Below are 17,622 nucleotides of genomic sequence, written 5' to 3'. Positions count from 1 at the left end.
AATGAGAACAACATTTTGCATTTCCATACTACTTGATCCTTTTGCACAGTCATTTTCCTATTTACCCTTGTGATAACACTGCCAAAGAGATAGGGCAGGTAGGTAGCGTTTCCATTTTCCAAATGAGAAAAAGGGGGTGCCAAGGTGAAAGACAACTCCAGTATGATTCAACACTTTGGAGAACATAGTACATTTAAGATGTTCAAAAAGCCCAGAAATATAGGAAAACACTTCTGTTTATTTAAAAATGTTTTCCAGGTTGGTAATTGCACTCATTCCTTTAAATTTGGAGGCATTTGGCTTGTAAAGTCTTCTAGAGATCGAAGGGAAGTATATTTGACATATTATTTGAAAATATAACCAACATAATTTAAATACACATTTTCTTCTATGTTTTCAGACCCCTTTTCTGTGGTCTTTTAAGTGCTTGGAGAGATAGTTTGATGAGTAAAGTCGGGTACTGACCCTTAAATCATAGACACCACTCTAAGTGGATTTTGGTAGTGTGATCAAGAGCGGACAAAAGGACTCTAAGAGCACAAAGAGGGGTGGGAAAGGCCTATTACTAATGGGGTGAGGGTGGGAGATGGGGAAAGTTTTGCAGACTAGGTGACATTTAAGTGGGGCCTTGAAGCCTGGGTAGGCTTTTGATGGCTGGTGAAGAGAATGGGCATTCCAGCATTAAAAAACAAAAAAAAGTCAGCAAGAATAAAGCCACGCCATCAGAAAAGTGCAGGGCACATTTGGGAAAAAGCAAACCCAAACTAGAAGCCAGGTTTCTCAAAACTCCTCTCTGACTTCCTTTGGACTATAAGCTCCTTGGACCAGAGACCAAGATTTTGTTTTCTCTAACGCAATAGTACCGCCAGCACAGCTGTATTTGTTACAAACATTTTGTTCTGTAGGGCTCCAAGGGACTAAGCAAATGAATTTCAGGTGCAAATTATTTGTATTGTTAAGCAATATGTGTGTTTCTGTATTTCTACATATCGATCAACAAAAACACAGAGTTGAGATAATTCCTTCTCCTGAACATTGTTCTACCCACACAAGAAAATATCTTTTGAATACGATGTAAGTGGATGGAGGACATAAGTACAGAAATTCATTACTAAGCCTAGTCCTATGGGTTCTCTCCATAGCCTGCCTCTCACCTCACCCATCCCAAGTCATAATGACTATAAGTGCAGCCTCCTCGCGATTCTACCCCTAGGCCTGCACCCCCTTCCTCTGAAATATACGTCTGAAATAATCTTTTATGATTATTTCCACCAGCCAACCAACTACACTGAAGGGTCTGTTACAGGAGTAATTGAGAGCAAGGGTGAATGCTGAAGCCCTGTGGTTCAGTGTGTTAGGACTCAAAGTGGCCTCCATAATGAAAAGGCCCTTCTGTGTTGCCCCAAAATGTGCAGGGTGGTTAGGAACTTGGCAATGTCAGTCTTGTTTCCTTTGCTTTGGTGTAACTAATAAAACACAAAATGCAGTGATCTGACTTAGAGAATTTTAGAACAAGAAGGAACCTGGAAGATCTTGTACTCCACGTCTCCCTCAATGTTCAGACAGAGCATCAAAGGCCCTTGTAAGGGGAAATGAAATAGCCAAGATAGGGCTGGAACCTAGGTCTCCTGACTCTTAATCCTGTGCTCTTTCTCTGTAGTGGACTTCTATCGTGTGTAATTTAGACTAATGGAATTCATCGAGAGTCACAGGAGAGTCATGGAACAAAACTACCACAAAACTGTCTTTTTACTTTTGTATACATCATTACATGCTAAATATCACTCTATGCATTAAATGTCGATGCATGCATTTTGCTGTATAGGGCTCCATGCTCAGGAATCATAAAATCAGTATTCAGTTGTCAGCCTAAGGGATTTTCAAAGGTACCATTTTTTTAAAATAACAGCTTATTGAGATGTAATTCACATACTGTAAAATTCACCTTTTAAAAGTATATGCTTTGGTAGTTTTTAGTATAATCATGAAGTTGTACAAGAATATATTCATCACCCTCAAAAGTATTCACAGTCTCTTCTCCCTCCACCCAACCTCTGGCAACCACTGATCTACTCTCTGTTTCATGAGTTCATATTCTGAACATCTCCTATAAATTTCCCTCTGAGTACTGCTTTAGCTGCTTCTCATAACTTTTGGTGTATTGTTATTTCATTTTCTGTCTTAGAAAAGATAAAAGTCTTTTCTAATTTCCCCTTTGACCCATTGGCTATTTAGCAGTATGTTGTTTAATTTCCACATATTTGTAAATTTCCCAGATACCTTTCTGTCATTGCTTTCTAATTTAATTCCACTGCAAAGAACATACTGTGTATGATTTCAACCCTTTTACATTTATTGAGATTTGTTTTGTGACCTAGCATATTGTCTATTCTGCAGGATGTTCCATGGGATCTTGAGAAGAATGTGTGTTCTGCTATGGTTGAGTGGAGTATTGTATAGATGTGCAATTGTTAGTAGTGTCATTTAAGTCTTGTCTTTCCTCATTGGTCTTCTGCCTGGTTATTCTGTACATTATTGAAGGTGGAATACTGAAGTCTTCAACTATTCTAGATGAGTTGTTTATTTCTTCCTCCAATTAAGTAATTTTCTGCTTTATGTAGTTTGGTGCTCTTTTGTTAAGGCACATGTATGTTTATGTTCTCAGGTGTATTTATCCCTTTTATCATTAGAAAACATCCTTATTTGTCTCTATCAAGAATTTTTTGTCTCAAAGTCTATTTGTTTCTGTTATTAGTATAGCCTCTCCAGCTCTTTTTGATTACTTACTGCATGGTAAGTTTTTTGTCCATCCTTTTGCTTTCAATCAATTTGTGTCTTTAAATTGTGTCTCTTTCAGGCAACAGAGAGCTGGATCATGTTGTTTTTTGTAAAATCCATTCTGCCAATCTCTGCCTTTTCATTTGAGTGCTTAATCTATTTATGTTTAATGTAATTACTGCTAGGGTGGAGATTACATCTGCCATTTTGTTCTTTTCTATATGTCTTATGTCTTTTTTGTTCCCTTATTCCTCAATGTCTGTTCTTTTTTGCGTTAGATATTTTTCTAAAGTGCCATTTGAATCTCCTTGTTGTAGTTTTACTAATTTTATTTTGAGTTATTTTCTTAGTGGCTGCCCTGGAGAGTACAATTAACATCTTAATGCAATCTATTCTGGAATAATATCAACTTAATTTCAATTGAACACTAAAAAATTTACTATAGTACAGTTTTGTCCCTCCCCCTCCTTCTGGGCTCTTATTGACATACAAATTACATCTTTATAATGTAATTAGTCCATCAGCACACTTATACAATCACTATTCCATGCAGTTGTCTTTTGAACTGGTTAATAGAAGAAAGAGTCACAAAAATAAATTTGTACTGTCTTTTGTATTTACCTATATATTTACATATACCAAGTGTTCTTTCTTTTTTATATGGATTTTAACTACCGTCTATTGTCCTTTCAGTCCCTCCACCCCCGCCTCAAAAGCTTCTCTTTAGTATTTCTTGGAGGAGATGTCTGCTAGGGATGAACTCTCTGTCTTTGTTTATCTGAGAATGTCTTGTTTTCTCCTTCATTCTTGAAGGATAATTTTCCTAGATTTTCTTAAATGCTTTGATTTAATAAGGTTCCCTGCCTTGGCTGAAACAATGCATGCGTGCATGCGTGTGTGTGTGTGTGTGTGTGTGTGTGTGTGTGTGTGTTGGGGATGGTTTCAGTGCTCTGTCAGGCAGTTTATAACTTTGCCTCAGCCTTCATTTGCTGCTTGAGGAGGGCCCCAAGGCCAACCAGAGGTGAAAGACTAGGACCTTCTTCGGTCTCTTCTCAGAATACACCCAGTCCTGATCATGTACCATGTCATAGAGATTCCTGGGAATATGTGAATATGTTAGAGCTTTTCAAAGTCTCCTATGGACATTAATTCTGTAGCTTTTCCCTTTTAAGGTTTTGAGCAGCTTCACTTACCCCAACAGTTTCCTCTGTGTTAGGCAGCTGTGATTTTAAACAATTGCAGCTGATTAAGCTCCCTGAAAAGGCAGTTCACAGCGAGTGTGCTCTGCGTCAGGTCAAATAAAGAGTCCCATGAGTGGGAGTTTCCAAGGAGCTACTAAACAGGTCAAATAGTGACAATTCTCTGGGAATGGGGGCATTCTGGGGAGCTTCCAACTCATTCTGCACCCTCTGGTCACTGCTAAGTTGCTGTTTTTCAGATACTGTAATTGGGAGGCTATTGGTTTTCAAAGGTACACTGTAGTTGGGGAGAGGAAAAGTAAATAGAACAAGCTAATGCACTACAAATTTTGATATTCTTACTAAAATTCAGCCATTTTTCTTGAATAAACTCGTTTTGGATGCTGAAAGCTTTTGGTTGATTTCCAGAGTTCTGAAAAAGTTGATTTTGACCATTTTTCCAGTGTCACTGCAGGAGCAGATTTTCAGAGTCTTTCTTTGCCATTATGGAAGTCTAGAGCTCAAAGATACTTTTGACTATGTTCGATTTTCACTTTATTCAAGTATAAGAGAACTAAAATCCCTTCAGAGATGTGACCCAATTGTGTACCAATTCAATTTTACAAGTTTTTATTGAACTCCTGTTGTTTCCTCAGCCTTGCACTTCTTACCTGTGTATCAGTTTTATAAGAGATGGGTGTTTGGTAGTGTAGAACAAGGGTGTCAAATACTGCCTATGGCCTGGTTGTTTCGGGGTAGTCCCCCGATGTGTAAAAAAAAAATGTTTCTTATATCTTTAAAGAGGTGTAAAAGAAACAAAACCCAAACAAACAAGACTACATGGAAGAAACCATATGTAACCAGCAAAGAGAGCCCAAAATATTTACTATCTAGCCCTTTACAAAAAAAGTTTGTCAGCCCCTACCGTGAAGGGATGGTGGGTTGGTAAGAAGTGAGTCTATTTGCTATAGTTGCCTTTCTTGTGTTTTTTAATGATTAAGTAGTCCCTTGAGGGTCCAAAATAACAGACTGAGAGGTGGAGGGGACCTTACATATTGTCCTTTCCAATACTAAATTTTCGGGATGAAGACACCAAGATTCAAAGCCTTTTTCAGTGTCACAGTATAGATTATTCAGGACTAAAAGCTCAGCTTTCTGAATATTCTTAGCTCCTCTTTCCATTGAAGCTGCCTAAACATTTTCTTACCCCTTCCTTGTCAGCAAAAAGTGTTCTTTTTTTCTTTAAAGATTTTATTTTTAAGTAATCTCTTCCCCTAATATGGGGCTCAAACTTACAACCCCAAGATCGAGACTCACATGCTTTACTGATTGAGCCAGCTAGGTGCCCCACAGCAAAAAGCATTCTTAATATTTAGATAAGCAAGTCCCTCTCCTCCTTTTTCTTGTCCTTCTTCCTCATCTTCACTTTTCCGTCTAACTCACAGAGAAGCTATAGGCTCCAATTTTTTGGACAAGTCTCTACCTATGTTCTTTGTTTCTATTATACCAAGGAGAATCTCTTAAATATCCACAGTTGACCTAAGTTTTTCAGTTCCCTTTAGTATCTTGCTGATAATGTGAATGATAGCAGTGGTTTTCAAACTGCTTCATTTGGCGATGGGTGAAATTCTGCCTTCGCCATGTCTGATTCAACCACAAGAGCTACACTTTTATTTATTTATTTAATGTATTGGGCTTCCAAACAAAATTTCATTTGAATAGAGGATTTAGAAGGAGAAGAGAGAGAGAGAGATTGAGAGACAGAGATTTGAAAATCACTGATTTAGATTATGGGTGAAGTAAGTCCAAGAGGAATCAGAAGTACCTCCAAATACAGTTCTGGGGACAGTGGGAAAAAACAATGCCATATCACCTCCCAATCTCCTCAAGACATATAAGCCTTGGACAGCATTGAAGCCATGGATCCTAATTCCTGGTGCAAAATGGAAGAGCATCAGGAAATAAGTTGCAAGTAGGCAAATGAGGTACATTTTCAGGGTTAGGCATTTGTTCAGGACCTGGCAGTTTTCTGGGACCATGAAATGAATTGACATTTATATTCACAACTGATTTTTGACAAAGGCACAGATTCAATCAGTGGAGGAAAGAAAGTCTTTTCAATAAGTGGCGCGGGAGCAATTGAATATCCAAAGGCCAGAAAATGACTGCTAACCTAAACCTCATATCTTATGTAGAAATTAACTTTTAAAAATGGACTATAGGTATAAATGTAAAACAGAGAAAAAGGAAACAAAGGAGAATATCTTGTGATCTTTGGCTAGGCAAAGCATTCTTAAGTTTGACAATAAAAGTACCATCCATAAAATAAAAAGAATAAGAAACTGGACCTCATCAAAATTAAAAACTTTTGCTTTGTCAAAGACCATGCAAAAGGTATGGAAAGACATGCTACAGAGTGGGAGAAAATATTTGCAGGGCACATATTTAACTAAAGGTATACAAACAACTGTTAAAACTTGATAAGAAAGAAAAAAACCAGTTAGTAAATGAACAAAAGCCCTGAAGAGGGGTGCCTGGGTAGCTCAGTTGGTTATGTGTCTGACTCTTGATTTTGGCTCAGGTCATGATTGCAGGGTGATGAGATTGAGCCCATGTTGGGCTCTGTTCAGTGTGGAGTCTACTCTGCTTGAGATTCTCTCCTTCTCCCTCTGCCACCCCCTCCTCTTGCACTCTGTCTCAAAAAAAAAAAAAAGACCTAAGGAAACGTTTTACTGAGGAGGAATTACAGATGTCATCTATGGACATGAAAATATGTTTAACACCAGCAGCCATCAGGAAAATGCAAATTAAAACCATAATTAGATATCACTACAAACTCATTAAGAATAACTAAAATAAAAAAGTAGCAAAATCGCCAAATACTGGTGAGGATGTGGATAAACTGGATCACTAATACTTTTCTGGTGAGAATGTATGTAAATAGTACACTCACTCTGGAAAACAATACTGCAGTCTACAAATTAAACATGTAATGTCATACAACTCAGCAGTAGTACTCCTGAGCATGTATCCCAGAGAAATGTAAACTTACATTCACACAAAAACCTGTAGAAGAATGTTTATAGCAAGCTTAATTTGTAATAGCCCGCAATGCCCTTTGAGGGTGAATAGTTAACCAAACTGTGGTATAACTGCACTATGGAATGCTGCTCAGCGATATACAGGAGTAAACCTGCTGACATGTGCAACAACTTGTATGAATCCCCAGGGAATTATATGCCAAATGGGGAAGGCCAGTCCCAAAAGGTTACATACTGTATAATTCCATTTGTATATCATTCTTAGAATGACACAATTGTAGAGATGGGAAACAGATTATTGGTTGCCATAGGGTGTTTAGAGGTGGGAGACGGGGGGCTGTAGCCCTAAATTGGGGTAGCATGAGGGAGCTCTTTGGCGACAGTACAGGTCTGTATCTCATCTGTGGTGAGGGTCACACAAATATGCACATGTGGTAAAATTGCATAGGACAACATATACACATGTAAGCATATGCACACACATGAGCAAATGGAAATGGCAAGATGTTACCATTGGGGGAAACTGAGTGAAGGGTACATCAGTAGAAGTGTACCTCCCTATACTTCAGCTTCCTCTGAAACTGTAATTAGTTCAGAATAAAAATTAGAGAAAATACTAATTAGAAAAAAAAAGTCATCCTATTTTGCCCATTTCAGAGCCCAAGATGGCTAGAAAAGGAGTTAACTTTATCTCTTATCTTCTTACAGGATCTGTACCTGCCTCTGTCCTTGGATGATTCGGACTCACTTGGTGATTCCATGTGAAGGAGAAGAGAATGTTCAGAGTCCAGAGTACAAATCCAAGCTTACAGTTACAATAGGGTACTTCTATACTCAAGTGTCCAACAGGGCTATTGGTGCTTTCAAGTTTTTATTTGTTCTTGTTATTTTTTAAAACACACTGTAATATGTTGGGTTTATGTTCCTGTGATTTCTCCTCTGGGCCACTGATCCACAGTTACCAACTATAAGAGATAGATTGATAACCATCCTTCGGGGTAACTTTCTGGGGATGTAAAATATGCTAGTCTGTGACCTTTCTATTGAAAACTTAAGACGCCTGCATTGTTTCTCCCGTTTCACTTTGCTCATACACGACAGTCTTCCTTCTGTAGAGGGTTGTTTACATACATAGCACTTAAAATGTGTTTGTGGGAAAGAAACTCATTGGCAAATCCAAGAGTGACAAACACAAGTGCCCCTTGTCTCCTGGATCTCAAGAATGCTGGAGGATCTTGGGAGGGCGACAAGGCAGCTCCCACGCCTCGCTCTTCACTCCCAATCAAGCCCCCAGTTTATCCGTCTAGCACCAGTTCTGGCTGTCAAGGGGGAGAAACACCAGCAACTCGTAATTCTGACATCAGATGCTTAGGAGCCCGGTGCAGGGCTAGGCAGAATTGAGAAACACTGTAGACATTTCAGTAGAGTTTCTAAAGCTCAGTGAATTTCTTGTCAATCTCTCCAAGTGGGGCAATTTGCAATCAATAAGCAATTAAGAGTTGGCGGTGAGGGACTTCCTATACCCAATTCCTCTAGGAGGCTGTCTAACATAGCGAGTTATTACACAAACTGTATGGTATCCATCTATCTCTGTTCTATTGAATGCCTTGTAAACAGCCAACACTGAAAACACTGTGAGAATTTGTTTTCAGGTCTGATACCTTTCAGTCGCTTTTTATAGCAAGAAACCAATACCCTTTTTATAAAACTTCATGTCTGTACTTCAGGCTCCTTTTTTATAAACTGGTGATTTTTCTTTTGTCTAAAAAACACATGCAGAAAATTTACCAAAAAAAATGCAAAAGAATAACGTAGTTTAGAAATCATGCTGTCACTGCCAAACAGAAACCTCCAGGAGGAAACAAAATGAATAGCAGAGGCCAATTCAATAGAATCAGTCTTTTGATAACTTTTTAACAGTTCTGCTTACATTAATAATTTCAATGTGGACCAGACATTCTAATTATATTTTAAAGGAAATGTTATGGCATATTTTAAGCAACAACTCTTTTTTATCTACAATTCTGATATTTCATACTGAAGACACGGAAACCTTTCGATTGTCTTTAACACTAGAAAGGATTTCTCTTTGCTAAGGACTGATCATTCGAAATAGTTCTCAGTCTTTGAGGCACCGGTTCATAACACTGCTTTTTGTCTGTAATCATAGCCCATAATGGCAAAGACAACTAAATTTAAGGGAAAGCCATGCATGCCAGTTCTGTGTTTGCTTTTAGCAGATATGAAGATTTCCTTATTTCTTTGTAATCCTTCGGATAGTTTGTGAGGTGCAGCATTCAAAGCCAAGCTGCTGTTTGGCTGCTGAGTGACTCGCGGTTGTTTCTCCACTTGAACTGGAACGAGCTTGGGGTGTGTGTATGTGTGTGTGTACTTGCAGTTGCTTCATGATTAGGAGATGCTCCAGAATACCCCTACATGGATCCGTGGCAACCTGGTAGCATTGCTGATGTGCATATGTAGAAGGGGACTCGGTGGCGGAAGGGGTAGCTCAGATGTCCCTAGACAAGCCTCAGATACCTTAGCTATAAAGAATTATGCTTCAAGAAAAGTCCTGATGATGGTACTACCAATTCATGGTTAAGTTGGTCATCAAAGAACCCCAAATCATGAGAATCTCCCTTTGCTCTGCTCCTTTATTTGTAGGCGAGTTTGAAACCAGTGTAGACAGGTCTATTTTTAATCTTCAGGACAGACCTCTCAAAGATTCCACTTTCTCTAGATCTCACTTAGCCTGGTTCCTTCAATTTAAGGTGAAACGGAGGCTGAGGCAACTAACCAACATGCTGGTAAAGAGCAAGACCAGAGGAGGAATTTGGATTTCCTCCTGTCCAGGCCCTATGCTATCTTCACGAGCATTTCCTCACTGGTGGCGTATGTACGAAATGGACATATTTTCTTTAGAGTGGCCTTTGACCCAACAGTCTTCAGTAATAAAAGCAGATCTTCCATCTTTCTTTGAATCAATTATAGGAGAATGTTTCTGTACTGCCACTTCAGGGAGCTTGGTCTTGTTCCAAATTCAAGCGTTTAATGATTACATGTTAAATTGGCCCATTTTCAAGGCAAAAGAAAAAAATTGTCACTGAGCGCCTTCACCCCTGTCATTCATTCCGGATTTTGCTCAATCCAGTATTACCACTAAAGTCCCATTGTGTTACCTTCTGCACACTCAGCAAATATCAAGTCATTCAGCGAGCATCTGCCACCGCTCCCCACATCCTCCCTCCCTCTTTTACGTGTGCATGAGCTACGCACGCGCATGCGTGCACACACACACACACACACACACACACAGTCTATCTGTTGCTTGTTCCTACCTCCTGATTTTTCTCCCTTACAGAAATAGAAATAGGGACAAAGAAGGGCAAAATGTATATATGGGGGCTGGGCTGAACAACTTCATAAGTAGTGTTAACTAGGGATAAATTGAGAGAAAATTTCCTTTTCTCTTCACTGTTTTGGAAAGGATAGCCATTAGCATGACTGCTTTGTGTCCTTAAGGACTTTAGTATTAGCCTAGATTGAATCATAGAGTTTTCTAGCTGGAAGGAACCTTAGGATCACATCATCTACTCCAAATTCCTCATTTTTATGCCAGGAATAGAGATGCAGAGGTAAAGTAATTTCCCCAAGGTCACACAGCTGGCTAGGGGCAGGGCTGGGATTAGAACCCACATCTCCTGGCTCTTTTTCCAGGGCCTTTTCCCACTGAACTGTATTGCCTTCCACTAGGCTCCTGAGAATTCTTTCCCAGGGTCATGTTGCATCTTGGAGCCATATGGTGCTGCCCTGAGCTCAGTGGGAAATCTACCCAGCAACCTAATACGGCCCTTTCTCCCTGTGTTCACATGGTTCCCATCTACATGGACTGCAGATGTCCCCAAAGAGAAGGAGGCATTGAGAACCCACAGGAACAATGAGGTCTCTGACCTTGTCAACTCAACACAGGGGATCACTGCCCCACCTCGAGGAGCCCTCAGGACAGCCCTCTGAGCTCCAGTCCTGTCCAGTGTAGATGGGGGAAGACTGACTTTCCCTGTCAGCTCATTTCATCTCCTACTGGTTGGGTCTTTGTAGGCTGAGAGAAATGTTTCTTGTTCTTAGATCAGGGAAAGGAAGGAAGAGCAGAACATAGCTTTGTTTGTCCTGATTTTTTGAGATGGCTTTGCAGTATTTTTTAAATGACTGTGACTGCCATTCACTGGCCATAATTTCTTTTAAAATATGGGAGAGAGCCCAGCTAGAGAAAATAACGGTCTCACTGTGGTGGTTCTCAACTACAATGTTCCCATAGCCATCCTGCCCCAATGGGGACAATTTCCAGGTATAAGCAAGGGGCTTTGTAACTAAAATGCACCCTGGCTGATGTTAAACATTGGTTCCTTATGTTTGCACTAAAATAGCAAGCTATGTGCTCTACACCCCATACTCGTCTTCTTGTATAAACTGCTTGGTCCTGTGGCCTTCCATGGCAGAAACCAGGGCAACAGGGTCTGAACACGTGGTTTTTCCTCATACCATGGCTCCTCCTGGGAACTAAGGGGGGTGTTCATTAGTTCAGGTCCAAGAGACTTCCTTCTGGGCTTACTCCACTTCTCAGGAAATTCTCTCTTCTTCCTGCTTCGCCTCCCCAATTGGAAGTAACCAAGGAACCTTAAAGTGGATGTATAGTTCTAAGAATAAGGGAAAGACAAGGGGTCTGAGCCCCTAGATCCTTCTTTGAATCACCCAGCCCAAGTCATAGGGCAGCAATCCACAGTGCTTGCTTTGGACTAAACTGTGTCTACTTCCCAGGTCCCTTCAATACTCTGGAAGGACATGTCCTCGATCCCCCTCAGATTTGGTTCTAAATAGCTTTTCTTTTTTAAAAACACATGTCCCTCAGACAAGGGAATAAGCATGCCCATGTGCCCCATGTGGGCTCTGGCACACTGATGGGACTCTTTTCCAGGATCAGCCTACCTCTGAAACATCTATGCCAAGAGACATCTCCAGACAGATGCCCTGGGACCATGGGGTTTGAACGACCTCCTTTGCTACCCAACTTGCTCTGGGGACTAAAAGGCATTAGAAATTCATTTTCAGAAAATATTTATTTATTTATTCATGAGAGAGAGAGAGAGAGAGAGAGAAGAGGCAGAGGGAGAAGCAGGCTCCTTACAAGGAGCCCAATGTGGGATTCCATCCTGGGTTTCCAGGATCACACCCTGGACTGAGCCACCGGGCTGCCCAGAGATTCATTTTTTTGAAGACAGCCATTGGAACCTGTATGTGGCCACAAAGGGCCGCTTGATTCTCCAAGGCCAGGTCTCAGTCATGCATTGCATTAGGGGATTTGGCTCTTAGGTCTAGGCTGGTTTCATTAGTAAACTGTCAGTATTTTGAAGCTCACCTGAGATGAGGGGGCATTAAGAGTCCTATGTTTTGGGACGTGGAATCGAGAGAGAATGAAATTCCAGACATTGATGTGCCAGAAGTGATCTGAGACCTCCTGTGTAGCAATGGAGTTGTCACACTTCTGCCACTGCCCCTGGAAGGGGACCTCTTTATGTAGCGTTGTCCACTGTTCTGTGAATCCATACAGGGTTTCCTCTTCCTTGTAAGTATGACCACCTTGAGCAAGGATAATGCATTGATTCCCCATGCATACCTTTTGGTAGAAGAGGATCTCCAACAGGTTCTCTGGCTCTTGGTGGCCCGGACCCAGACTAGTGCTGGTAATATTCAGTGGATTGCCCTAAAGGCTGTAATTATGGACCAAGACGATGCAGACCATCCATTTCTTAAAAGTGAATTCTCAATTTTATTCTTCCTCCGGTTAGCACCCCTCACTTCCCTAGTAGTTTACATAAAAAAAGGCTGGAGGTTTTTGTCACACAGCAGCCAAGACACGGGGTAGGGAGGAAAATGCATTTCTAAACCCACAGAGTGCTGACTCCAGTGGTCAACCTACTATGAGCTGGGTCTGTTAGCAGTTCCTCTTAAGCCCCTTCCACTGTTTCTTTTCAGAGATTAGAAGGCTAACTGTCCATCGGCTTGCCTTTCAGTATGCCTAGTTGAAGGGACTTTGCCCCTCCTATCTTTTCGGGAAAAGGAGACTGTCTCCTCTGTCTTCTCCACTCTGGTCCCCAGAGCTTATTCAGCATCCCCAAAGGTATAATGTGGCCTTGACATTCAACTTCTTAGTGTCAACATTACTTCCTACTGGTTTCTTATTAAGGATCTATGCAGACGTCCCACTTTGGCCTATGTGGTGTGACAGTGGCTATCAAACGACAAGACTCTAGAATCCACTTGTGACTGCCTACATTTGTATCCCTCAATTTCATAGGCTCCGGCATCTTCCAGAATCAGATGCAATCTTATCTTACTTTAGATGCCTGGAGCTGGGGTCTGGGGAAGTACAGAATTCCCTTGGGAAATTAAGGCATCTTCCTGCTCCTGATTAGGACAGGCTAGTTGGGAGAGGTTGGAAGGCACAACAGAAGTTAGAACAAACTCCTTGTGAATGAAGGCACAAACGTGGAGGTGTGGGAACTTCTCATTTCTGGGTGAATAACCTGAGGAATCAATGTCTTTTTGCCACTCTCTACCTCCCCAGTGTATCTCTTTGTCTTTTCTTTCTCTCTCTAGCACACTAGATTTGCTCTCAATTTTATACTCCACTATCACTCTCTCTTTCCAGAGTACAAACGCCCATCCCTCATCCTCTGCAATTCTCTTGCTTCTTTGATGTCTCCCATTCTATTCCTTTCTTCCTCCATGTCTAGGTTTTGGGCATATCCCTCTTCTTAAGCCCTGGGATTTTGCCTTGTGATGTGAAGTTATTTCTGGACTTAACCAGTGCTGATCCCATAGTCCAGTCAGAAGTATGGAGGTTGGAATCAATCTGATCCTGACTCTTCTTCTCCATTTTCAGTTGCGATTCCCCAAAGCAGATCTTCACAAGCAGTTTCCTTACAGCCCATCTGTTGTTAGGTCTTTCCCTTCCAAGCGCTGTACAGAAGACTCTGTGGTTCCTTTTTAGTCTGCCATTTTGTGGAGCAGTGAAGTGTGCTCAGAGAAATAATCAGCTGAACAGAAAAATCCACCCATGGATTCCTATCAGCTAAATACTATTAACAGATTTTGTTTGATTTTCTCATATTTTAAAAGGCTGCAATATAATATAATGAGAGACCACAGGTTATTTCTGCTGTCATTTGGTTTGGCCGGGCAGGGGCGTTAGGTGTGGGGGTGGGGGAGCAACTCGTTTCAAGTTTTACCCACTGACACATTAAGCTGTCTGTAACAATCTTACGTTTGGGGTTTGCCAACTGTTGAACTGTTTTAGCTGAACTGATAGGCAATTGGGGTTGATTTAAATGGAAAGGATAATTAACAAACCCCTACTATAGAAAGAAATACTCACTTAACTAAAATGTATTTGTCCTTATGTTACTAAATTCACCTAAACATTTACTCTGGACTCCAACTGTTCCTATCTCTGTACAGGCAGTCCACATTAAGAGTAATTAATGGGCCTCAAGAAGTCAGCTTGTAGGTGCTAATTTATTCAACATGGTGCACAGCCCTTGGGGATGTCACTGCTTGGCAATGCCATATGGAATGCCCTTTCCAATGGCTTTTCCTTATAAGTTCTCTTAAAGGGATTCAAGCAAGAAGTTATACCAAAACGTCTCCCATGTATGGTCCTGCAATATATTGCAGCTTGAAGCCAATGATCCCTTATGACTTGTACACAACTAATGCATGTTTTGATTGAAGTTTGCATTGCTCATGTGTGGTAAGTTCTTTAAAAAAAGTTTTGGGTCACCTTTTTGTGCCATTAAACTTGTACAGAAAACGCTTTTATGGCCATTTTCAAAGGGAGAAAGTTTAAAATGGAAACAGCCCACCCTTTCTGCCCTATAGCCGTAGTTAGAACTCAGTAAGTGTAGCAAAACAGCTGTAATTGGTGGTTGTAGTATTAGAGGCGTTAGCTTGCTAGTGACTAGCTTTGGAGAGTAAATGCATGGTATTGTACATCACATTTCTTAAATAACTCATTTTAACCTCTGCAAAGAATATATTCTTCCCTGTGGTTCCCCTTCCCTCCCCTTCCCCCTGCTCCCAGGTGTCTTACAGTTGTAAATAACTGATTTGGGGGCCTGATGCTTTTTGCCAAGTAAAGTCAACAAAGAACAAACAGACCAAAAAGGGGGGAAAGGCAATTTCTCAGTCTCAGCAGCTAGCAACCATTTCTCAAGGGGTGACATTATGATCAAAGACTCAACTTCCCTTTGCGTAAAAAAATCAGTGGCAGCTTGGGAATGTTTTTGACCATTTGCTTACATGGCAGAGTTGAATAGCTCTCAGAATTGCATATAATTGAAAGACAGTGGACAATGATGTTCCTTTATCCCTGCAGCAGTTTTGAGGTATTTGGAGACCTCAGAAGGCTCTGCGTGACCAACAAGCAATACTTATTAAGAAAAAAAAGAAAAATGGAGAAAGACGGCAGATAATTTAGGGACTTTTTAGCTGCCCCCTCAAAAGAGTTACAGCCAGAAAAGACAAGGACATGCATGTATATGCATTGCTGTTGGTTTCCCAGGCAATGCCTAGACCTGCTCTCAGACTATGATTCTAAAGTGGTGTTCCAAGAAGGCACTCTCCTTTTTGGTTTGCTGTTCCTACTTGGACTGGCAGGTTTGATGAGGCCCATGTAAAACCAGCTGGAGCAGACCCTTTTCATCTCCCGTGCCTGTTAATATCCCCCTCCCTCCCTCCACAATTTCATGAGGGCTTTCTTTGGTTAGAGGACTTCAAAGTCTAGAGAAGTTCCCCATGTGTGTAACGTGTTGTGAACTGTGAATGCTGCAGATTCACGGCATTCAATACCAGGCGGCCAAAGAGCTGCTTTTGCAATCATTTTGGCTCTCAAGCTCTGTTCTTCATCTCATTCTCATTTCTGTGTACATTTGCAAGATGTGTGTATGCCATTTTCCAAAAATAAAATTTGATTTCAATATTTCTGGCTGACATTGTATTTTTTGAAGCATTGAACTGATGATCATAAAACCACAAAATGTCCGAGCTAGGAAAAAACTTAGACATTTATCGGTCCAACCCCTTAATTTTATAGATGCGGAAGCTGATGATCAATGTATGATGGGAACACCATAATTAACAGCATAGCAGACTTACAACATATAAGATCCCGATCTCCCTCCCAGAGTCGACCAGGAATCAAATGGCCTCTTTTTATGTATGAGATGCTTTGACCAAGGTTAATCTTGGTTATCAGCATAGGTGGCCACTTCTAGTCCTCTGTTTGCAGAGGCCCAAGAAAGACTTCATGTGGGTTCCATGCAAATACCTCTACCTGCGGTCCCTACCTGCAAATTTTCAACCTGTTGATAATGCAGCTACTCTCGGGGAGAGGGGATACCTAAATATCTCATCCTCAAGCATAAATGACTATTTTTCTCAGATAAACTTTTATTAACAGGGAGAACACAAGGCACTGGGTTTGTGAAGAGGTTGATTGAAAGAGATGGAGGAAAGTTTGCAGAAAGAGGAGGCTGAGGTCTTGGAATATAGATTGGGCAACTCACAATGAGGGCCAGCCCTTTAAACACCTGACCTGTGTAAAGAAGCAAGGATGCCAGCATCCTGAGTATTCCCAAGGACTGAGATGGTTAAGATTTTTCCTTTCCCCAGCTCAGTATTTTATCAATTAGCTCCAATGCCATTAATCTGGTTGAGACAAAAAAAAAAGGAAATAAAAATGGGAATTTTTAGTGTTCCTAATTCAAAATATATATATTGGCTACAATCAGACTAGCCCAGGTCAACCTTCCAGCCCACTATTGCCAGACCCTCCTTCTTGCTGATCCTACATGATGTTGCTTTCTCCCAACTCGATCTGTCCTGGTCTCTACTGCAAGTAGAACTTTTCTAAAAGATTTGGATGTTGTCATTCCTGTGACTGGGAATTTATGACAGTTGTCTACTGCCCATCAGATCAAGTCCAACTCCTCTATGTGGTTTTCATCAAGACATATCTGGAGCACTATGTTCCAGGTCCTTTGCCAATTGCAGGGCCTTGGGTTTAAGAGTTTCAGTCCAGGGAAGGCAGACTTGTAAATAAATGAGTCTGTACTACAGGAACATCAATGATGGGATCATTAATGTCCTGGGATGGTCAGGAAAACTTCACGGAACTGGCAGCATTTGAGAAAAGACTCAGAGTTTTCGAGGTGGGCAGGAAGTATTCTCAACAGAGGGAAGAGCACAGGGAATGGCAGAAAAAGCAAGACCCTCTCTAAACACTGAAAACTACCCGAGGTGGCAAGGTTATAGTTCCATTATATAGGGTTCTGGAGGAAAATACAAGGGCATCATCTAGAATTACAGTTTGGGTGGTTGACCAGTGGTTCCCAAGTGTTGGTATAGCAACCAATGGCAGTCTGTAATAAAGTTTTTACCAGACTGTGGTGAAAAGAGAGAACTAAGGATAATATGGTGTGGAGTTTGTTTGTTTTTTTCATAGAAACAAATTACTCCATGTAGAGGACTAGAAGACAGATGCAGATTGGTTTTTTAATGTCCTAACAAGG

The 17,622-nt window shown here is 40.9% G+C and overlaps 1 protein-coding gene across 1 annotated transcript in view; it reads left to right on the top strand.

Annotated features, from left to right (window-relative positions):
• The window catches only part of DCX (doublecortin), a 138,739-nt gene that overhangs the window by 103,620 nt on the left and 17,497 nt on the right, over nt 1-17,622 (top strand). The window contains exon 7 of the mRNA XM_041740461.1: nt 12,603-12,735. Coding sequence (XP_041596395.1) covers nt 12,603-12,735 — 133 coding nt within the window. The remainder of the gene's footprint in view (nt 1-12,602; nt 12,736-17,622) is intronic.

This window comes from Vulpes lagopus, chromosome X (assembly GCF_018345385.1).
Source record: "Vulpes lagopus strain Blue_001 chromosome X, ASM1834538v1, whole genome shotgun sequence".
In the NCBI taxonomy this organism is placed as follows: domain Eukaryota; kingdom Metazoa; phylum Chordata; class Mammalia; order Carnivora; family Canidae; genus Vulpes; species Vulpes lagopus.
The sequence above is the reverse complement of the archived record's forward strand: the minus strand, read 5'-3'. Positions and strand labels throughout refer to the sequence as shown.